This window comes from Cyprinodon tularosa, unplaced genomic scaffold, assembly GCF_016077235.1.
Source record: "Cyprinodon tularosa strain WSP-4 unplaced genomic scaffold, ASM1607723v1 ctg166, whole genome shotgun sequence".
Classification (NCBI taxonomy): domain Eukaryota; kingdom Metazoa; phylum Chordata; class Actinopteri; order Cyprinodontiformes; family Cyprinodontidae; genus Cyprinodon; species Cyprinodon tularosa.
The window spans coordinates 373,544-397,855 of record NW_024038493.1 but is presented as its reverse complement, the minus strand read 5'-3'; the positions used below and the strand labels follow the sequence as shown (position 1 = coordinate 397,855).

Sequence of the window (24,312 nt, the reverse complement as noted above, 5' to 3'; positions counted from 1 at the left end):
TGTTGGCGTCACTCAGCAATACCGCTGAGTGAAGCTATGAGCCTGGAGGGGCTAACGTTGCAGCGGTAAGACTCGTGGTGGCAGGCTTTGCATGTACATCAACAACAGCTAGGGTAAAAATGCTAGATCTGTCTCCAGCTTCAAGCTTCACACCTCCAGATTTTCTAACTGTTAACTGCAGACCATTCTATCTGCCCAGAGGCTTAAGTGTCGTTAGCATTACTGCTGTTTATGTGCCCCCCAGCGCTAATACAAAAGAGTCCATGAAGATTCTAAATCAGGCTATCTCTGAGTTTCATTCTGCATACACAGAGGGTCTTTTCATCACGGCTGGGGATTTTAACCAGGCTAACTAGAAGACTGTGCTCCCTCATTTCTACTGTACCAACATCTGGACTTTGCAACTCGGGACGATAACACTTTAGACCTGGTTTACTCTACCATCAAAGATGCATTCAGAGTAGCTCACTGCCCCGACTTTGAGTCATCAGATCACCTTTCCGTCATACTAAGTCCTGCATACAAGTCCAAGCTAATCATGGCTAAACCGACAGTTAAAGAGGTCAGAGGGTGTTCTGAGGGTGCCATGGAGAAACTCCATGACTGTTTTGAATGCTCTGACTGGAATATCTTCAATGCTGCAGCAACCTATGACAAGAAAATAAATATAGGTGAGTATGCCATGACTGTGTCATTCTACATCAACAAATGCACTGAGAATGTCAGCATCACAAAGAACATCACCATCCGAGCCAACCAACGACCCTGGATGAATGGGGATGTTTGGAGATCGCTAAAAGCATGGAACTCAGCTTTCAAGTCTGGTGATAAAGAGGCAGTGAGGACAGCGCGTGCCAAACTAACCCTGCCATCAGATCAGCGAAGCAAAACCACTGACAGAAAATCCACAATCTTTGCCACATTGCCAGCAACACCACGAGGATATAACAAGGCATATGGGCTAACACAGACTACAACACACCCTCCCCTCTGGTACATGCACCTAATGCTGACTTCCTAAATGAACTAAACAACTTCTTTGGAAGGTTTGAGGCACTAAACAGCACTCCAGCAGTGAAAGCCGTTACACACCCGGGGGAGGAGGCACTCAACCATGACATTGCTGAAGTGAGGAAAACTCTGAGGAAAGTCAACCCAAGAAAGGCCCAAGGCCCCGATAACATATCTGGGCAGCTATTCAAGGAGTGTGCAGATCAGCTGGCCGGTGTCCTTACAACCAATCCATAGTGCCAGCATGCTTCAAGTCTGATCCCATGACTTTTAATGATTTTAATAGCCCACGGAAACCCTGTGACATAGGAAAACATGAGACCTTTTGTTGATTTGATGAAATATAGTTGCTTACTAGCCTAGTAAACTAGCCCCATCTACCAGTGGTCTAGCCTCAATCAATGCCCCAGGCCCTAGAACTGCCGGGCCAGTCACTACGCAGAGATGTGTTTCAAATTTTTAGATGCAAAGTGGGCGGGGTTTTGAGGGCGTGACGACAAAGCTGCACAATGCTGGAGAAAGCACAGCAGTAGCATGCACTGCGGCAGTAGCAGCTTTCAATGGAGCGCTCCATTGAAAGTTAAAAGTTCACTCTTCTGTTGCTGTTGTTCAATAAAAGTATGTTTTAAGATAATTTGACGTGAGAATATTATACTTAAAGCGCTGCTATATTGTCCAGTTACTGATTTAATAGGTAATTAAAAAAACATTTTCCAAAGTTGAGAGGACTGTAGCAACCAGCGGACCCCCAAGCTAATGGCAGCCAGGGCTAATTGCAGCCAGTGTGCAGTAGAGACTGACACGGGAGTGGATTTTCACTCCTGTCCTGTCCCACTCCCACAGAAAAAAATGGTGTCCCGATCCCGGGCCAGAGTAGAAATCTAAATCCTGTCCCGTCCCACTCCTGGTGAAATTACTCCCACTCCCATCCCGCTCCCATTCAGAATGACTCCCGCTCCTGCACCACTCCTATTCTTGTTGATTTTGAGCACGGGTGAAAAACTCAGAGCGGAAGTTACTATTTGTTTGCTCCCGCTCCCGTCTGCTCCCGTTAATGTTTAATCCTGTACCGTCCCAATCCCGTGATCGTTACTAATACTGACTCCCATCCCACGGGAATCCCACGGGAATCCCGTGACCCGTGGGATTCCCGAAAAAATGTCAGTCTCTAGTGTGCAGTGGCCCTCTCTCGGCATAGTCGTGTGTGAAGGACCGCTGGCTCTGATGGCGATTTTTGACTCAGCTTTGGAATCAGTTTTGGAAGGATTAGACTTTGGGTTTTTGTTTAAACATGAGCAAGAAGAGGCTCTATGCTCATTAATTTTGAATTAGGACGTATTCACTGTTTTACCTAAAGACTGTTTACAATCCCCCACAAGCAAAAGAAAAATCTTGCGCTTTGTCACAGTCAGTTGCGCTCATTGAGCGTTGGCCAATAGGCACAGACATGGTTTGAAAGACAACGGGTTTTTCTCATCAACAATCTTCTGATGTCTCATTCATTGGGGCCAGACTATATAACATATTTAATCTCACATTTAGTCTGGTTTATCAGGCTAGTTATTTACTTTTAACAAAAAAGAAAAACATTTGCATTTAAAGCAAAGCCTTCTCTTTCTATCAGAGTTCCTTCTATTTCACATCATTGCCCTATCACATAATTTTTGAAGGCTAAACAAAGTCCAAAACCTATCACAGCCAAAAAGCTGATTTTCAAAACTTAGTCATTAACACAAACAGAGACTGTCTTGCATAGATTAGATGCTAAAACAGCCACTTTGTGTTGACTTTCAGCCCAAATTATTTACAGTGCTTCCTGAAAGGGTAATTCTTATGTAGATATTTTTCAGTGTGTCATACAGAGGTCAGGGAGGGACGTCTGCTCAGACAGAACTTAAAGGAATTACTTCAAGAAGCCTGAATCAAGTAGTAATATATTTGCCTTATTCTGATAAAGGAATAGCAATACAACATATGTTTAACAAAGTTGGGCTCTTCAAATTAACAGCCCAACCCCCTTCTCTTAAGTTTATAATGTAATACTGAACTTGTTGATTTGAAATTATTGCCTGACTTGATATTTTAAAAGAACCTCGTCTTCAGCTTAAGGATTATGTTTATTCAGTGTTGTTGTTTTTTTTTTCTTTTTTTCATACCAACCTTTTGGATTTGTGGTTAAAACGTTCCTGTTAGGTTTCATCAGACCCTAACACATTCTCCCACAAGGCAACTAGTGCTCATTGGAATTTCCTGCCATGGAGAAGCTGCACACGCAACCCAAGCTGTGCCAAAAACCACCAATCCACACAAGGAAATCAAACTTACACAGGCGTCACCATCAGAGAGACACCCCTTTCTGTTCGTCTGGAGAGCTTTATGCATCCTTTTGTGTTTGAGTTTGTTTTAAACACTGGGAGCTTTGCACTAATAGTGTTTTTGTTCAAATAAGATTGAAAAAGGTTGACTTTGTGCAACATTTCATATGAAAAGTCAAACTTTTTTTTTTTCAAGCTGCCTAGTTTCAACAGCCCAAATTAAATGTTCGATTTAAAAAAGATGATGGAGGATGATGATTGATCCTCTGATTTTTACCATAGAAAGTGTTGGAGCAAGAAACCCTTAACGACTAAAACCAAATTAACAGCAGATCATAGAAGTTGTCAAAGGCCTAGTAGAGTTTCTGACCACATACATAAAAGTTTGTTGAAAGTAAATTTTTGTCATTTCAAAGTTTGAGGTTATCACAGCGATTTTCCTTGGACCATCATAGTATTTCTGTATTTACACAGAATATTTTAAACAACAATGTAGAACATGATCTAATTGTTCTTTAAAACTCTTGTTTACAAAAAGGAAACTATAATTTCCATCACTGCTAAAATTATAAATACAGTTACAATGATGATGCCCGAGGATGTCGGGTAATGACAGAACCAAACAGAGCTCAGCAAGAGAGAATAGTTTGATTTTATTGGTTATCATGATTGGAGTACTTCATTTTCTGCAAAGCAAGTACACTCCGCCAATCCAAACCAGTGCCACCCAACAGAGAATTATCTGCCTCCTTGTTTGAATTTATTAAATAAAAGTAGCTTAAAATAAAAAAAAAACAGTATTAAAAAATATAATTCACTAAATATGTAAAACAGTTTTACAAAATAAAAGTTTCACAAAATAACACTGTATTTTAAAATAAGTAAGTAAGTAATAAATTAAATCAAGGAATTGATAAATCTTTTGATAAATAAAAAATATTGGAAATGAATAAAATAGGATAAGATAAAGATATTTAACTTTTTTTTTTTTTTCATGGGTATATTTATTTATTTAATGGAATATTTCCTGCAATCTATGAACAGCAGTATTTATTTACGGTATTTAATTTTAAATGAAACAGATCTCACATTTGATCTTCTTGTTCATCCAAAAAGTATAACAGATAGAAAAAAACTGATGTAATTTGTATGAGCCCTGTATAAATGAGAGCCCTATATCTGAGTCATGTTCTATAGGCATGATACAATATGATCCCAAATAGGTTAAACCATTTTTTTTTTTTTTTTTTTTTTTTTTTTTTTTTTTGCGAACAAACCAAACTGAGCCATATAACTCTTCAAATTCTTATGGAGAATAAAATGTTCACACTGATTGCAAAAACTGATTTTTTTTTTTTTAAACATTAGATAAATTGACATATGGAAATTATTTCCAAGGGGCAAAAACTCAACATTTTTTTTCTTTTTTTGAAAACAGTGAAATTTTTCTCTCAAAAATTGTGTTCTTCTTCTCTCTCTCAAATCTTAGTCTTTGCTCTCTATTCGGGATTTTTCTCTCAATGTGTCGTGTATATGCAACAAGTCGTCAGTTCAGTAGGCTCGCTCTTAGCACTCTGCAGTTTGAGCGCTGATGCTTTTAAACCCCCTGGAGGCCTGTCCTCCAGGGGGCACATCCGATGTCAGATGCAAATCAAAGAACCACAATTTCCTTGGTTGTTGGACATCACCTAAAAAAGAAAACATAAAAAATCATTTAGAATGATAAAGTGAGTGTGAATGCAGAGGTAAATTATTCTTATGTTTTTCAAAGAGCATTAGGTCGAGGTTATTACAGACTACAGGTTATAAAGGTGGATGAATTTAGGTACCTTGTAAAGTGGAATGAAATACTCTGCTGTCAGGGTTCTGATTTAGTACTTTCCACCCACCTGTATTTTAGTTTTTTTCCATCAATTTGAAAAGTTCAATTCAAAATGTTCCAATTTTTCTAATAGTCAAGCTGAAATTTGATAAAGGAATTATCAAGGAATCATCAATACAGAACCATTCGACAACATTGAGAAGTTACAAAATATATCAAAAGGGAAACATCATGAAAAGATCTAAAAGAAAATTAAGAGGATTGACCCTGGAAAACACAACTGAGCAATTTCTAAGGCTTTGTGAAATATGACAAGCATCACTTGTCATATTTAATACATATGTAAAACATATTTAACACATATGTTTAACCTTCTCTAGAACAACCAGGCTAACTACAAAAAAGATAAAAAGGAGAAATTGATTTAAAGTTTTCTAATTGCCCAGTCAAAGTCACGACTCAAATTGTTTTTCATTTGTTGTGGTATCCGCAAATACAGGCCATTAAAATAAAACAGCTTATCGAAATAAAAAGAGGAATGAGCAAAACTTTTTCAACAGCAACAAGATTCATTGTAGATTACTGTAAAAATAATTGAAAGATGCCGTAGCTTTGTCTGATAATAAAAACTGTTTATTTGCTGACAATAAAATAAAAAAAAAACAACTTGTAAGAAACGGTAACAAACAAAATAGAGTAAAAAAACAGAAAGCAAAATTAGTCTACTTGTGTGTACAAAAGCTTAACAGGGATAATAGAATTATATAGATATTTTAAGCATTGTGTTTTTTTCATTATTAAACCTTTATCAAACATGTCATCATTGAGATAAAAATTTGCTTTTTCAAAGGAAACCAGTCAAATAAATATTTTTTTAAGTAAAAATAAAGCAAAGAAGTAAAGATAAATTTCTAATATTTATGAATATTAGGCAGATAAATGATAAGAAAACATCAGGAGGTATGACTGCTTGAGCAACATAATTACTTTGTCTTTTATTCACATAGCTAAGAGAGTTTAAAAGTGCCTTATGAAAAGTTGAAATAAAAAACAAGAGAAAACAAAAATAAAAAGTAGTTTGAAATCTGGTGGTTAAACTAAAAACTTTGGGAATACAGTGAAATTGTATCTTCTGGTTGTGTAAAAAAAAAAAAAAAACGAGCACATCTTACAAAATAAAGTCTGAAGTTCAAAACGGACTGTCCAAGAATCAAAGCTACTATTAAATGTTATTCATGGATATTAGATCCTCTGTTTTGACAGAACTCAAGAGTGAACAGGAAAATCATTTTCCAAACAATTAAGGTTTAGGGTTTTTCTTCTCCGCCTGAAATGAAAATTGTAGCCAGACATTTGGTGTCTTGTGGTTTCTAGAGTATGACTCTTAAAGCAGAAGAGAAATTGCCATAAAGTTAGACCAAGAGGCAGAAAAGCTGTGACTCTATGTATCTGGATTCTTTTTTCCTCTCTAATCTCTTTTTTTATATTCACCAATGGTTTAAATGGGTTACATTCTTAAAATGAATCTTATGTCCAAGAGTCTCAGCTCTCCGGATCCACAGAAACTGAAAACAGCCATGAAAAAAGAGAACACGGAACGTAATTGAACTGGGAAAAGTCCAAATGCAGAGAGTGAGAAGGGATAAAAGAAAAGCCCATGATGAATACAGCAGATAAACAACTTAGAAAGCTGGCTTCAGTTTGTTGGAATAATCAGAGTTTTATATTATTACTATTTCTCCTGTGACCAAATAAGGTGAACAAAGCAGAAGCTGTAGTCAATAGAAAGTAAGTAAAATTCTAAAATGGGCTTTAGTGCCCTCTACTGGGCAATCTGTGTTGTTTACCTTATCAGCTTTTATGTGCATAATCAGAGGAAAGTACGGTATATCTCTTTTACATTTCAATTCAGTTCCAAATAGTTTCTTTATATGGTGCCAATTCACAACACGTTACCTCAAAGCATTTTACAGAGATTATTCAACCAGACCATACAGTCATACTTGAACATTATTAATATTCTATAAATTTTTCCATTTTAAAATCCAAAGTGTTTTTTGAATTTCAGAACAATAATTTCCTGATATGCATATTTTATTAAACACTTTAACTGACCGTTGAAAATGTGCAGGGTTATCTTTGAGCACACCGTTTTACTTTTTTTCACCAGTTCACCGCGGTTCTTTCAGCAGTTCACCCTTTGCTTTCTTTTTCTCATCATCTTCTCTTTCTTTCCCACCACCCGGCTTGCCAAAGGTTTGCCTGCTGTGTCTAAAAGTGACTTGCAGCAGCGACCCTGACTGACACAGCTCATTGGCGAATTTGTATCACATGCAGCCTGCTGCCGTATGCTCCGGCGAGCGGTGCTAGTGAAGATAGATACTGTCGTTGGACAACATTAATTTATAAATGTTTTAAATCAGGTTGGGTCCTGATTAGCCAGCATGTGAGTCCGGATCTGGACCACGGTCTGCTAATCCGTGACCTCTGCTCTATACCTTTAAAAAGCCTGGTCATTAAAACTGCAGTAACTGAAAACCACCACAAGGGTAACTAATACAAACTGAGAGGAGTCAGAACAATTAATTAAAGCTAATTACAAACATTATCTCTCCCCTATGTGCAGTCAATCTTCACCAGAGCCTTTTTGAACTGCAGGCCATCGGCACCCGACACTGAGATTCATATCTTTTTTTATGGAATTAGTCAAGAAGAGAACAAAAAGGGGGAATGGAAGACTCATTATTCCCAAGACTGTGTGGCAGAAACAGCTTTGCCAGATAGAGACAAGGTTTTCCAGCCCAAACATCTGTTAAGAACCGCCACGTCATACAAAAACCTGCCCAATTAATATACGTATTGTAATATTTACTGTGTGAACATGAACACATTTCGGTACAACTTAATTCAACACTACAACTTTATAAAACAAAGGACTATCACCTCCAACGTTTCAGGAGTGATTTGTCATTACAAAACATGTTTGTAAGCCAAAAATGAAAAAGCTGGGACTCTTGGTGTCCAATTTAGACATGGGGGACAAATTACAGCAGGGACAGACAGCCTGATAAAATCTACAGCAAAAACTATGGTTGATGAACCTATTGTTTAATCATAATCTTAATAATGTGTATATTGCTATGCTGGATGTGTAGAGGTAATGGGGATACCAATTCTGGCAATATGGGATGAAATAAAATGCCTGATGTTAGAACAAAGACTGTTTATTAAGGATAGTACAACATAGAGAAATTGTAATTTAATATAAAACACAAATATAGATTTAAGTACTAAATTTCGCTTAGGAAAAAGTTATTTTCCTACTGGATATACCCTTTAATGATTACACATACATTCCATTTCCTATTTTATTTTTATTACAAGTACATGGTGGACAACAGTTTTCAATGGGATGAGAACATTTAGACACCGTGAAAGAACGAGAGATTTTTTTTTAAGGAACGTGTTGAAATGAACAAGAAGCTGTTGGCTTTCAGAGAAAGTAGTAGACACTGCTGTCAGGGACCTGTTTTGAAGCAAACACTCAAGTTTTTTTTTTTATCAGTATCACTGGCGATATAAATTTTTCATAAAAATCATAACACCTTTCAAATTTCACGTTCAGTATGTTGGAATTGAGGCGGAGTAAACTTGGTCAGCTCTTCTAATACTCGCGCGCTCACGACAAGGGGATGCAGATTTTTGCAGGGATTACTACTTTGACACGTACAGAGTATTAGGGCCAGACTAGAGATTTTTCTTTTCTTCTATTTTGAGAATAAAGACGTAACACTAAGAGAATAAATTTGCAAAATTTCGACTTTATTCTTGTTACGAAAATTACAAGAATGAAGTCACAATTTCAATTCAATTCAGTTTATTTATATAGCGCCAAATTCACAACACATGTCATCTCAAGGCACTTTACAGTTCAACCAGATCATACAGTCAAATTGATACAAAGTTTTCTATCTAAGGAAAACCAGTTGATTGCATTGACTCATTGACTCAAATACAATCCCCCACACTAAGCATGCTTGTAGCGACAGTGGAGAGGAAAAACTCCCTTTTAACAGGAAGAAACCTCCAGCAGAACCAGGCTCAGTGTGAGCAGCCATCTGCCGAGGCCGACTGGGGTTCAAGGAGACAGAAGCAGAGATACAAAAAGCAGCTGTAAAAGGCGGCCCCGTCCAGGAAACACACAGCCAGGCAGACGAGCTCCAAGGCAGCTCCCATGCCAGAGGACGAAGAGAGCACATCCACTCAGTCACGGTCAGAGAAACAGGACCACACTGGAAAACAGGCCGATCTCCAACATCTATTAACAAGGGTGTTGATAGAAGCAGCACAGCTGATGTTTTTTTTCCAGGATGACGTCACAGCCAAATAGGAACAGACGAGGCAAAGCTACTCTGAGGAAAAGCAGAGAGAGCAGAAGGTTAGAGATTGAACTAACAGATTCTGCAGAATAGGAGAACAGAGAGAGAATGAAGCAGAATGATGAAATGGGGGTCCCTATGTCCTCCAGCAGTCTAAGCCTATAGCAGCATAACTATAGAGATAGCTCAGGATAACCTGAGCCACTCTAACTATAAGCTTTATCAAAAAGGAAAGTTTTAAGCCTAGCCTTAAAAGTAGACAGGGTGTCTGCCTCACGGACTAAAACTGGTAGTTGGTTCCACAGGAGAGGAGCCTGATAACTAAAAGATCTGCCTCCCATTCTACTTTTAGAAATTCTAGGAACCACTAGTAAACCTGCAGATTGAGAGCGAAGTGCTCTGTTAGGAACATAAGGAACAATCAGATCTCTGATATAAGATGGAGCTTGGCCATTTAAGGCTTTATATGTGAGAAGGAGGATTTTAAATTCTATTCTTGATTTAACAGGAAGCCAATGAAGAGAAGCCAGGATAGGAGAGATATGATCTCTCTTTTTCATTTTCATTAGAACTCTGGCTGCAGCATTTTGGATCAGCTGAAGGCTTTTAACTACAGTTTGTGGACTTCCTGATAGTAAAGAATTACAATAGTCCAGCCTTGAAGTAACAAATGCATGGACTAGTTTCTCAGCATCACCCCTGGACAGGATATTTCTAATTTTTGCAATGTTCCTCAGATGAAAGAAGGAAATTCTAGAAACCTCTTTGATATGGGATTTAAATGACAGGTCCTGATCAAAAATAACACCAAGATTTTTTACTTTATTATCTGAAATCAGTTTAATCCCATCCAAATGAAGTGACTGACTAATCAGTTTCTTTTTCAGAGACTCTGGTCCAAAGACTATTACTTCTGTTTTGTCTGCATTCAGAAGCAGAAAATTAAGAGTCATCCAGGTTTTTATGTCTTCAAGACATGCCTGTAATCTATGTAATGGGTTAGCTTCATCTGGATTTATAGACAGATATAGCTGGGTATCATCAGCATAACAGTGGAAATTAATCCCATGCTGTCTAATAATTCTACCAATTGGGAGCATGTATAAAGTAAAGAGAATTGGTCCTAGCACTGATCCCTGTGGTACTCCACAGGTAACCTTTGAGCGTGTTGAAGATCTATCATTAACATGAACAAACTGAATTCGATCAGATAGATAAGATTTAAACCAGTCTAGTGCTGTTCCTTTAATTCCAACAAAATATTCAAGTCTTTCTAAAAGAATATTATGGTCAACTGTATCAAATGCAGCACTAAGATCCAACAGGACGAGCACAGATACAAGTCCATTATCTGAGGCCATGAGAATATCATTAGTGACTTTCACCAGAGCTGTTTCAGTGCTATGATGAGCTCTAAAGCCAGACTGAAACTCTTCAAAAAGTTCATTATGGTGGAAGTGATCGCAAACTTGTTTGGCAACTACTTTCTCAAGAATTTTGGATAAGAAAGGAAGATTGGATATAGGTCTATAATTGACCAAGTCATCTGGGTCAAGAGACGGTTTCTTAAGCAGAGGTTTAATTACAGCAATCTTAAAAGCTTTAGGTACATATCCCTGTAACAGAGATAGATTAATCACATCTAAAATGGAGGAGGAGATCAAAGGGAATACCTCCTTAAATAACCTGGTTGGAACTGGATCTAACATACAAGTTGAAGGCTTAGATGAAGACAATAATTTTGCTAATTCAGAGAGTTCAACTGGATCAAAGCAGTCTAAACCCGGTTCAGATTCCATGACTACCTCAGGTACAATCGCGGATAGAGGAGTGCTTATGATCTTATTTTTAATATGATCAATCTTATTTATAAAGAATCCCATAAAATCATTGCTGCTAAGAGCAGGTGGAATGGACGGTTCAACAGAGCTATGGCTCTGGGTGAGTTTGGCAACTGTATTAAAAAGAAATCTAGGATTATTCTTATTCTCCTCTATTAATGAGGAGAAGTATGCTGCTCTTGCTTTACAAAGGGTCCTCTTATACAGCAGTAAACCATTTTTCCAGACTAGGAAGGACTCTCGCAGGCCTGTGGAGCGATATTTTCTCTCCAGTTTCCTAGCATTTTGCTTCAAAGTACGCAGCTCTGCATTAAACCAAGGAGCAAGCTTTCTATTTTTAACGGTTTTCATTTTCAAAGGAGCTGCGTTGTCTAAGGCAATACGCAGAGAACTAGCAACCCCCTCAACAAAATCATCAACCTGTGAAGGGGAATAAGCTAAGCTTTTGCACTCTGCAGCACTGCTCAGTGACACAGAGCAGAGAGAAAGTGAAGCAGATTCTTTAAAATTTATAACTGCACTATCTGATAAAGATCTACTAAAATTGAACCTTCTTTTGGGGGAGGAGAACTCTGTTAAAGTAATCCTGAAGGTTATTAGAAAGTGGTCAGAGAGGACAGGGTTGTGAGGAAATACTGTTATTTCTTCACATTCTATGCCGTATGTCAGCACAAGATCCAAAGTATGAAGATGAGAATGCGTGGGACTATTCACATTTTGAACAAAGCCAATAGTGTCTAAGATAGCATTAAAGGCTGCTCTTAAGCTATCGCCTTCAATGTCAGCATGGATGTTAAAATCTCCCACTATGATGACCCTGTCAGTATTTAATACCAAATCAGAAAGGAACTCTGAAAACTCATCTAAAAATTCAGAGTAAGGACCTGGTGGACGATACAAAGTTACAAAAAGAAGAGGTTTTCTTGCCTTGAAATTTGGATCAGGGAAATTAAGGGTTAAATGTTCAAAAGAGTTGTAGGAATTAATTGTTTTGGGAGTAATCAGTAAGTCAGACTCGAAGATTGTTGCTACTCCTCCTCCTCGCCCAGAACTTCTGGGGATGTGAAAATTTAAATAGCTTGAAGGAGTTGCCTCATTTATGCTCACATAATCCTCTTGCTGCAGCCAGGTTTCTGTAAGGCAAAACAAGTCAATGTGATTATCACAAATCAAGTCATTAACTAGTAGACTTTTAGAGGAAAGCGATCTTATGTTAAACAGACCGCATTTAATTGTTTTAACTTTTTCCCCAATTGGAGTTATTTTGATTTTAATTAGATTATCATGATTTACTCCTTTGGGAATCTTTGCTAATTTATTAGATTTTGGTCGTGGGCAAGACACTGTCTGGATGGAGTAAAGAGTGGGTAACAGTAGAGAAGCTGCAGAGATGTGTGTTAAACTACAACTCTGCTTCCTGGTCTGCACCCTGGGTGGTCAGGGTTTTGGAGGACTAATAAATGTGGCCAGATTCCTAGAAAGAAGAGCTGCACCATCCAAAGTGGGATGGATGCCGTCTCTCCGAATCAGACCAGGCTTTCCCCAAAAGGATTGCCAATTATTAATGTAGCCCACGTTGTTTTCAGGGCACCACCTAGACAACCAGCGATTGAATGACGACATGCGGCTAAACATGTCATCACTGGTCAGATCAGGGAGGGGACCAGAGAAAATTACGGAGTCCGACATTTTTTTGGCAAACTTACACACCGAAGCAACACTAATTTTAGTGACCTCCGATCGGCGTAACCGGGTGTCATTACCACCAGCGTGAAGAGATAGTCATAAAATTACGAGGATAAAGTCGTAACATTACGAGGATAAAGTTGTAGAATTACGAGAATAAAGTCATAACATTACAAGAATAAAGTCGTAACATTACGAGAATAAAGTCCTAAAATTACAAGAATAAAGCGATCAAATTACGAGGAAAAAGTCACAAGAATAGTCATAAAATTACGAGAATAAAGTTGTAAAATTACAAGAAGTTTTATTTTATCACAACTCCTAAAAGAAGCACTTTCCTCACTTAAATGATGAATGTTGAGAATCATGTTAAGTTATAATTTGGCATGAAAGCTGTTTTACTATAGCATCGGTGTGACCAATAAGGAAATCTTTTAGCGCACCAGCATCAAATTGGGCAGTTTGTCAAAGTGGACTCAGGTTGCTGTTTGGTGGAGCTGGTGTACCGTCACCTGCTGGTCAGAGCTCAAAGCTTTCTTTATTACAACTTTATTCTCGTAATGTTACTACTTGATTCTCGTAATGTTACGATTTTATTCTCGTAATGTTACTACTTTATTCTCGTAATGTTACGACTTTATTCTCGTAATGTTATGACTTTATTCTCGTAATGTTACGGTTTTATTCTCGTAATGTTACGACTTTATTCTCGTAATGTTACGACTTGATTCTCATAATGTTACGACTTTATTCTCGTAATGTCACTACTTTATTCTCGTAATGTTACGGCTTTATTCTCGTAATGTTACGACTTTATTCTCGTAATGTCACTACTTTATTCTCGTAAAAACTTTATCCTCGTAATGTTATGACTTTATTCTCGTAATGTTACGACTTTATTCTCTTAATGTTATGACTTTATTCTCGCAATGTTACGCCTTTATTCTCGTAATTTTACTACATTATTCTCGAAATAGAAGAAAACAAATATCTAGCCTGGCCCTAATATTCCATCAAAGGCACAACACCTCTACTAACATGTTTGCAGATGGATTTATTAACAAAGTAGACTACTCCTCTTTTTACATTTAGATGACAAACTATGATCAGTACGCACACACAGATATGCTAAGCTAATATTTACATAACTGAAATAATTACATGTATTATGGTTGATTTTGAATTCTTACCTTTAATGCTTACAAGATTGTTGGCTGGAACTTTGAATATCTGAATGCTGAACTTTTATTGCGATAAACCATAATATAATTTAATGTGATTTGTGATCAATACATGGTTGAATGAAATCTCCCCAATAACTGACAAAACTTGAAACTTGTGAAAAAGCTCTTTCAACTGGTGCAGCTGATATAGGGAGGGTGAGGAGTTTAATTGCACCAAGTGCTAAATCCAGATAGCAGAGTTACATCATCTAATTTTGACCTCCTTCCCACACTTTCCATATTCATGCTCTCCAGCACACTTTCCACATCAGTGTTTTTTACTCTACATACTGCTGCTGTATGACCAAACTTTTGGCATTTAAAACATCTCAAAGGCGGAGGGTTGTACATTTTTACATTGTAGCTCATATATCCAAGGAAAACTTTTCTCAGTAACTGCTCTTCTTCAAATTTGATCACTAATGATAAGCTGTCACACCTTTCTCTTTTTGTTGTTTCACTTCTTTAACTTTTGCACCACTTATATTTTCAAGAATTTCTTTGTTAGTTACTTTTAAAGGAACTCACCCAATGACATCCCTGCTAATCCTTTTGTTCTCCACCAAACTGCTATGAACTCTTTCCTCCTCGGTCTTGTTAATCCTTATGGCTTTGCCTTATTGAGCGCTGTCTCTGCATTTGATTAACAGGTCTCCACTACACAGTGTTGATTGACTTGATTGCTCTAATCTATGTTTTTTCCACTTTGTTTTTTATTTTTTTACTCTACTTTCTTTCATTCTTCTTTATTTTCATTATTTCCTTCTTCCATCCCAAAAGAATAGCTTCCTGTTTCCTCACTACTCTTGACCCAAGACATTTCTCCTCAAGCGATTTAGAAACACACGCCATGCTAAATCAAAATGAAAATTTTGATTTGGCGGTTTACTGCCAAATCAAAATGAAAATTTTGATTTGGCAGTAAACCGCCCAAACTGGCAACACTGGGCAGAAAACCCACTTTCTTCCAATCTTCTTTATTTTCACTATTTCCTTCTTCCATTCCACAAGAATAGCTTCCTGTTTCCACAATACGCTTGGCCACCTGAAGGACTGAAGGGAGAAAGTCAGTGTCTTACCGTAAAAATTCAAAAAATATCCACTGGACTTGGTTTTCAAGATTTGAAGACGTTTCGCCACCTCTCCAGGAGGCTTTCTCAATTCAAATGTCTGGATCCGCAGTGAGTTTGAGTCTTATATAGACAACGCCTTGTATCGCTTGGAAACATGCAATGGTAACCGATGAATGGGTCGTTAGTTCCATCGTTAGCCTGTAATATCTGAACCTGTCTATGATTCTAGGGGTCGGTCGTTAAAGAGGGGATTGCCATTAAGGGGGGGATTGTCTCCTGTAATACCTGAAACCTGTCTATGATTGTTAAGGGTTGGTCGCTAAGGAGGTATTGTTCACCGGCTGGGGCGGGTAGGTCCCTCGTTCCTCTGTGATGGGCTGGGGGGGTTTGGTGATATCTGGAAGGGATCATGTCTATGATTGAATTGTATGTTTTTGGAAGCTGGAATCTGAGTCCACCACCTCTGTTTAAAGTTGTTTTTTCTCTCTTAACATAGATGGCTTCCTTCACGCCCCTCTCAAACCACCTATTTTCTTTATCCAGAATATGGACATTCTGGTCCTCAAAAGAATGTCCTTTGTCCACAAGGTGTAGGTGTACTGCGGAGTCTTGTCCAGAGGCGGCCGCTCTTCTGTGTTGGGCCATGCGTCTGTGGAGAGGTTGTTTTGTTTCGCCAATATAAAGATCAGAGCATTCCTCGCTGCACTGAACAGCATATACCACTCTGCTCATATTCGGTCTGGGGGTTTTATCTTTAGGATGCACTAGCCTCTGTTTAAGGGTTTGGTTTGGCTTGAAATGTACTGGGATCTTGTGTTTGGAGAAAATCCTCTTGAGCTTTTCAGACACTCCAGCAACATAAGGGATTGTGATATTTTTGCGTTTAATTTTCCCATCGCTGTCTTCTGTTGCGTGTCTTTTGGATTTCCTTGCTGATTTGATAAAAGCCCAGTTTGGATATCCACAGTTTCGGAGAGCATCTTTGATGTGTTTCTGTTCTTTTTGCTTCCCATCTGTTTTAGTAGGGACATGTTCTGCCCGGTGTTGTAAGGTTCTGATGACTGAGAGTTTGTGTTCCAGTGGGTGGTGTGAGTCAAAAAGAAGATACTGGTCTGTGTGAGTAGGTTTCCTATACACTTCAATGTTTAGGCCTTCATCTCCTTCCATGCTCACCAGACAGTCCAGAAAGGGTAGTTTGTTGTCCTTGGCATCCTCTCTGGTGAATTTGATGGTCAACAGAGTTGACGTGTTTGGTGAAAGCTTCCACTTCCTCTAGTTGGATTTTGACGAAAGTGTCAGTGTCTTACTCTTGTTAGATATAATATGACTGGAGTTAAGAACCTCTGAGATTAGAAAATTGTATTTTTCTAAACTGTGATTATATTTCAAATACAAATAATTGTCCAGCCCTACTCTGCATACAGAGGTGTTGTGGAGAATGTGATCAGTGAAAACTTCCTTGGCATTTACCTTATCTTCTGACATTCCCTGCTCTTAGGCAGCTGGCAGCTAGTGAAGAAGACCCAGCAACACTTTTCCTCTTTCTCAAGAAACTGAAACAGACTTTATTCTTGTCTGCTCACAAAGTTTTATTAGGCGTACAACTGAAAAATATTTGATAATAAATTTAATAGATTATTTTTGGTATAGACATGTTGCAATCATTTCAAAGGAGAGATTTATTTCTCATCTGATTTTTTTGGCCTTTTCTGAAGGTGTAGAAGGCTCTAAGGGTTCACCTCTGGTTTTAAGAGTCCAACATTTTATAATAGAATGATTAATGTTTACTGGATTTTGTTTAAGTCAAGCAAAAGGTCTCAGTGTGAAGTTATTTATGTTGACTGATCCTAAGGCCAGCAGGACCAATGTTTAAACAGATATAAGACCTGTAAAGCAGGTGAACATAACACCTTTGATACTGCTGCTCAGGTGAAGCAAAATCCAAAACAAAGATGGCTGCGCCTGAAGGCAGCAGCTTGCTACAGCTCCAGACAAATACACAATATAATGGAAATAAAAATGTTAATTTAATGTCTCAAAAGCTTTACTAAACAAAATTTTGTTTTGTATGCACTCTTTGTTTACAAAATAACAATCAAAGTTCTCTAAGTCTTAATCTAAAAAAATAACTTGATTTGTTGACAAGAAAAGAGTACACTGATGAGTCACAGTGAATCTGAGGGATTGGCAGTGTTAACCATCATACGACCTGTTATTTAACTAGAAAGAATATATATGCATGTTATTCTTTTTGCATATATCAAGCTAGTTGTATTCTTCCTTAAAGGTATAGTGGAGAATGTTCTTTTTCCGGAATGGATCATCAAAATAAGCGGTCCTCCTAATTGTCAATCATTCTAGTGAAAAGTTTACATAAGGCCTTCCTACGTGTTCATCCCCATTTTCACTTACCGGATGTGAATCTGATATAGTGAAAAAATTGCAAATCTTCTTTTGTAAAGTAAGCTTGTATGAGCGCTACAATCAGCAAGTTCTAAACAAAATATGCATGCTATAATAGGCAAAATACCCTTGCTAGAAACTAATAATCATGGTTCCAAATTCCTACTTTTCAACTTTCTTCAAAAATAATTAGTTTTCTTCAATATTTTTCATTATTTTTTTAAATCCAGGGAGGGAGATAGGAGTTTGTAGCATTTCCAAAACATATCCAGAGGTATTTTTCTAAGTTACTGACATAGTGGGAATAAACCTAAAAGAAGCTCACAATGCCATGATTTATTTTTCATTGACGTCCCTTCTCCTTTTCAGTTTATTCTGATGACAAAAATCAATCTTAAAAAAAACAAAATCAAGATAGTAATAGTTTAATCTGGAATGTGCTCACATATAAACACATCAATAATCAAATACAGTAGAGGAACCGTCAGATTTAAAATAGGTCAAAAGATGTAGGAGTCAGCAAGCAAAACATAAAATAACTTCAAAATTTTGACTGTGTGATTCAGTTTTTAGAGATGTTGGTTCTGATTTCATGAGATGGGTACAAGTGAGACAGAATTAGGCTGAAGGAAGGTTGTTTAGTAAAGACCCAACTGAAACAATGTTGCAGTCTAGTCTTGCAACATCAAGACTAGAAAATATTGTCCAGATTGGGTGGCGAATCAAGCAAGGAGAGATCAGAACCACAGTTGTAAATGATGAAATCATACATGTTTGTGTCATAAATAAGGAAGCTGACTTTGTATACTGTGATGACAAAGTCTAATTAAAAAGGAATATAGCATAATCTTTTTATACATTATATTAAAGTTCATTCACATATTAACTTATCAATTAAATTTTTCACTAAAAAGAAGTTTTAAGAAAAAAAGTTTTTCTATAAAAAGTGGTTTATAGCACAAGCCTAAAAAAGTCTTAAACAGTTTGTAATCAGAATGTGTGAAATCACAAACAAAAAACATTACTGAGACAATTCTCACAAATCATACAGACACACATGAAGGCAAAAAAATAAAATATCCAAGCAAACCCATTTAAGCGCATTGAGTTATTGACAGTACAGAAGTCATTGCATCTTGTTGTTGGCTTTGAAGCAATCCCCCATACAATTCATGCATTGTATACATTGTAGTGATATTGGAGAGGAAAAGTCCCTTTAAAAACAAGAAATTTCCATCAGAACCAGTCTCAGTGTGAGTGACCCTCTGGTAAGGCCAACTTGGGGTTTGACAATACAAAGATGGACTTTGACAAAGAGAACACTGAAACACTGATGCAGGAATATTTTCTGTGTAGAGGTTACTATTAGACGTATAGATTTGGTCTGGGCGATGAAAGAGAAGACAGTTATTTAGATGCAGTAGAAGTCGATTCAACAGCTATGTCTATGAGAGAAACAATACTAAGGTCTTAAAAACCTGACCAAATGGATAAAGTTTCATAAAATCTCCAATCTATGCAGTCAAAACAGGTCAGTAACATGGAAACATCTGCCCTCAGGGCTTTCTAGTTTAGCTCTACATGGAGTATTGTGTGCTATTCATCAGTTAAACAAGTCACTGGTGTGAAAACATCTGTAGTGTATAGTCCCGGATAAGATAATGAGCAGTAGCTCTACAGATGTCCCAGTTTTTAGAGATGTTGAAAAGCATAACATCTACTAATTATTAACCAGAAGGCAGCGCTGTCCCGTCTCCGCGGTAGAAACTTCTAGAAATTTGCCTTGTGTTTTACCTCGTATTTATATTCAATATATCCTTTAGAGAGCTTCTTCCTCTTCAGCCATCATCTCAGTTAAAGATCATAAAATATTGACAACATGCCCAGACAGGAATGTATGTTAAGGTATTCCTTCTCTAATAAAAGTCCCAAGGCTGCCATCTGCATTGCCATATTCAAAACCAGCTACATCTATAACATAACAAACACTCAAAAGTTATTAGATCAAAGTAGTTTTTTTTAGTGTTGAAATATAAAATACTCTTCGGTGAGATTCTTTTATTACAGAGTTGAATTTTATTTGTAAATAATTTTATTCTAAACTAAATTGAAGAGTAAAAATAAGTAGATTAAAAAAATATATGTTTCCTTTAATTGACTTCTCTAACTTAAAATTATGTTCCGGTATCCGTAAAAAACTTCTCCCTGGATCACCATGTCCTCAGTCATTTTCCTCTATCACATTTCCTAAACCATATTGCACCAATATGTTGCACAGAAATGTAAGCAAGCCTCACTAAAGTTATTCCAAATATTCAAATGCTTTCACATCCGTAACCCAGCTTTATTATAAATAAACACAAGAGGTTAAAAAAAACCTACCTTCATCTATTCATGTTTATTTCACTTAGCACTCCTGGCACCACTTAGCAGATTCCTCAAACGGAAACATGTTCAAGTGATTTAGGAACGTAATTTTACAGCGGGTCACTTGATTAGATGATTTCATGTGTGTATACAATATCTAAATTGCTTTGAAGTACAGAATAGACAAATAGAGTACAGAAGAGAAAAATAAATAAAGCAACCAAAAATGTTTTTTTCTCTTTCTCCACAGAAAAGGATGGCTATTCCTCTCCTCTTAAGCCATGTCATTGTTCTATTCCAGCCATATCTAATTAACATGGCTAATGGTGGAGTATATTATGGACCAAAGCAGCCACCTCAGACCCAGCCCATCCCACAGTACAGTGATGACTTTCCTCAGCAGCAGTTTCTGGGAAATGAGATGCCACATTCACCTTTCAGGGAAGAAATCCCATTACTGCCACAATATGGGAAAGAGGTTCCCCAGCTTCCATTGCCATTGGAAATTGCAAAAGTGAGACAACTGACAAAAGGAAAAGGTGATGTTTTACATGTAGGCAACCAAAACATCATAATGAACCTATTAAAAATTAAACATCATACATTTGTCTGTTTTCACAGGACAAACCTTTCCAAGGGGTTCAAAAGGTCCTATTCCTGTTCCTGAGGGAAAAGGTTTCAGAGAAGGACCACATGGCATTGAAGGCCCCCCAGGACCAATGGGCCCACCGGGTCCTCAAGGCCCCCCAGGGCTTCCAGGACAGGGAATGCCTGGGTCACCCGGAAAGCCAGGGCCTCCAGGTCCCCAGGGATACAGGGGAAATGGAAAACCTGGAATGCCAGGATTACCTGGAAAACCTGGAGGCCCTGGATTACCAGGTGCAAAAGGGGATCTTGGGCCGATCGGTGGTCAAGGGCCAACAGGTCTTCCTGGGCCTCCAGGACTTCCAGGTCCAACAGGACTCCCTGGGATTTCAAAACCAGGAGGCCAGGGGTTACCGGGACTGCCTGGGCAACCAGGAGAACCTGGCCAAAATGGTCTACCTGGCTTTCCTGGCCCTCAAGGTCCAAAAGGAGAAAAGGGGCTTGGTCTGCCTGGTTTTCCAGGTCAGAATGGACCTGGTGGACCACCTGGTCCACCTGGACAAGTTGGCTTCCCTGGCAATGGCAAACCTGGTCTGAATGGTGTGCCAGGACAGCCAGGATTTCCTGGAAAACCAGGTCCTCCGGGAGAAACAGGGCTTGTGGGAGTTCCGGGTGAAAGAGGGCAACCAGGACCTCCGGGAATGCCAGGAATAGGAAAACCAGGAAAAGATGGTTTTAATGGGCAACCAGGACTCTCTGGAGGAAAGGGTGAACCAGGGCCTCCTGGTTTAATTGGACCCCCTGGCTTGCCAGGTTATGGTAAAGCGGGATATCCAGGGCCTAAGGGTCACAAGGGACATGCCGGTCTTCCAGGACAACCAGGCTTAAAAGGTGATAAAGGTCATGTAGGTCTTCCTGGAGTTATTGGACAAACTGGTTTGAGTGGATTACCTGGTGCACCAGGCCCAACAGGGCCTCCTGGTAGTATTGGCTTCCCAGGACAAAAAGGAGAAGATGGTACATTTGGCCCTAGAGGAAATCCTGGAATGAAGGGTGAGATTGGGCCTCCAGGTCTTTCAGGAGAGCCTGGCAGGCAAGGAGAAGATGGGGAACCTGGAACAAGAGGATTTCAAGGGCCAACAGGACCAAAAGGAGAAGTTGGGATGAGAGGTTTACCTGGTGCACCTGGTGTGGCAGGATTACCAGGACAAAAAGGAGAGGGTGGAGAGCCTGGAAACAAAGGTCAACCTGGTTCACAAGGTATCCCTGGACTTACAGGACCAGGGGGTCCAATTGGCCCCCCTGGTCTTCCAGGACAGAAAGGTGAAACTGGACCAGCAGGTAGCCCTGGTTTTCATGGTAATGGAAACCCTGGACCCCCTGGTCAAATTGGGCCTCAGGGAAACCCTGGTGCCAGTGGCCCTCCTGGACTTCCTGGTCAACCAGGATCTCAAGGTCCCCCTGGTCCTCCAGGACCGGATGCTATATCTCCGGACATTGTTCAAATCCTTCCTCACACGGGCACATACAAAGGACAAGGTTACATAAAGGCAGCCAATGGGGCAGAGATTAGTGGAAGCAGTCTGGAGATTCCTGCATTCACCGCAAAGCTTACAAATCCTTTTCCTCTTGTAGGTTCACCTATCCTATTCGACAAACTTCTGCACAATGGAAATCAGGTTTACAACCCTCAAAATGGTATTTTCACATGTAATTTACCAGGAGTTTATTATTTTGCTTACCATGTCCACTGCAAGGGAAGCAACATTTGGGTGGCACTGATGAAAAACAACGAGCCAATAATGTACACTTATGATGAGTATAAAAAGGGCTCACTTGATCAAGCTTCAGGAAGTGCTGTACTCCCTTTGCGAAAAGGAGACACTGTTCATGTAGAGTTACCGTCAGACCAGGCAGCAGGACTTTATGCTAGCCAGTATATCCATTCCACATTTTCTGGATATTTACTGTACCTGATGCAATAAATGGAGATAATTTTAAAATCTTAAACAATAGAAATACTCCAGGCCCAAAGTGTTTATAGGAAAAGTTAAGGGAACAAATGATGGCAAATAACTCTTTGCGTTTGCTGATGTCTAGATTGAAATTTCAACCGTTTTGCTTATTGTTGAACTTTATTTCAAAATGATCTGGTGCAGTTTAAACAGCACTGTGTTAGTCATGTTTTAGCTTGATTTCAGATTCTTTTCAGGTCAATATAGAGCACTCTGCACATATTAATGCTCTGTGGGAGCTGCCCTTCTCAAATTCCTGCCTATGTAACTTCAGTTGGTCAGTTACGGCAATATGTGTTCCCCTTAAATATGAGAGCCTACTAAGCTAAAACTTGCTTAGAGGCAATGAAACAGATATAACACTTACCTGATCAGAAACAGTTTAAGTTCTCTGCTGTGGGATTTAATACAGTGGGGTGAATGATTTCTTCTTTTCACAAACAAACCTAGAATGTACAGGTTGTAGCATCCATAAAAGCAACACAGTGTTGCTCTAAATGTTTTCACTTTTAAATGTTTAAACTGTTTACATAAAGTGGTTAAAGTAACATGCTTTCCATAATGACTAGTTTGCCACAACTTGATGTAAATGTGTTCACCTTCATTCTTTTAACTGTATCCTTTTTACATTAAGAACACTACGGATTCATTAATCCATTCATTTATTCACAGTTACTCTTTCAGCATATGTATTTTCGGTTGTTTTTTCTGTTCTTTGTATTACTGTGTTTTGTTTGTTTGTTTGTTTTTTTACTCTGAACATACAGTTAATGAAATATTAGTTTGGTTCAGTACTAGATAATGATGTCAAAGGCTACGTTCACACTGCAGGCCTTAATGCTCAATTCCGATTTTTTTGTGAAATCGGATTTTTTTGCGTGTCCGTTCACACTTCCAAGTATATGCGACTTGTATGTGATCTACTGTGTGAACTGAATGCGTCCAACCGAAGTGTCCCGCATGCGCACTCGAGGACGCGATGACGTCACACGTAGCAAGCGTCCTCAGTGTTTGCGGAAGTAAACATGACTCGTAATACCGCAGCGTATATTGCGTTCTTTAAGTTCTTCTCCAACAGGAGCAGGCACATTACGAACGAAATCTTTTTAAGAAGATCAAAAAGAAAGACCCTCCCCCGGTTCCGGTAAGACCCTTCGAGTTTGGTCTGAATCGAGCTTTCTAAATATGAATTAAGTCAGCAACCTCACTTTCTCTCCATTGACTGCTCTCTGTGTTATCTTCCGCCATGGTTGTTAGTTTTTCCCGCCTCCGCTTTGTAGGACGCAGATTAGTAACGTTTAGTAATATTTGTCAAGTATCAATGACGTGTAGGTCGGATGAATGCGACCTGGCCGTACAGACACAGGTCGCATTTGAAAAGATCAGATACGTATCGGATTCAGGACCACATATCCAAGTGGCCTGGGTCGCATTTGAAAAAATCCGATCTGTGTCGTTCAGACTGTCATAAAAAGATCAGATACAGGTCACATATGGGCAAAAAAATCGGAATTGGGTCACTTCAGGCTGCGGTGTGAACGTAGCCAAACAGACCCTCCCTACACATTTTGTAAAACTTTTCTATATGTTAA

The 24,312-nt window shown here is 38.6% G+C and overlaps 1 protein-coding gene across 1 annotated transcript in view; it reads left to right on the top strand.

Annotated features, from left to right (window-relative positions):
- The window catches only part of LOC119780773 (collagen alpha-1(VIII) chain-like), a 29,136-nt gene extending 5,610 nt beyond the window's left edge, over nucleotides 1-23,526 (top strand). The window contains exons 2-3 of the mRNA XM_038280917.1: nucleotides 20,371-20,659; nucleotides 20,742-23,526. Coding sequence (XP_038136845.1) covers nucleotides 20,377-20,659; nucleotides 20,742-22,690 — 2,232 coding nt within the window. The 5' untranslated portion in view covers nucleotides 20,371-20,376 and the 3' untranslated portion in view covers nucleotides 22,691-23,526. The remainder of the gene's footprint in view (nucleotides 1-20,370; nucleotides 20,660-20,741) is intronic.
- The last annotated feature ends 786 nt before the right edge of the window (nucleotides 23,527-24,312 follow it).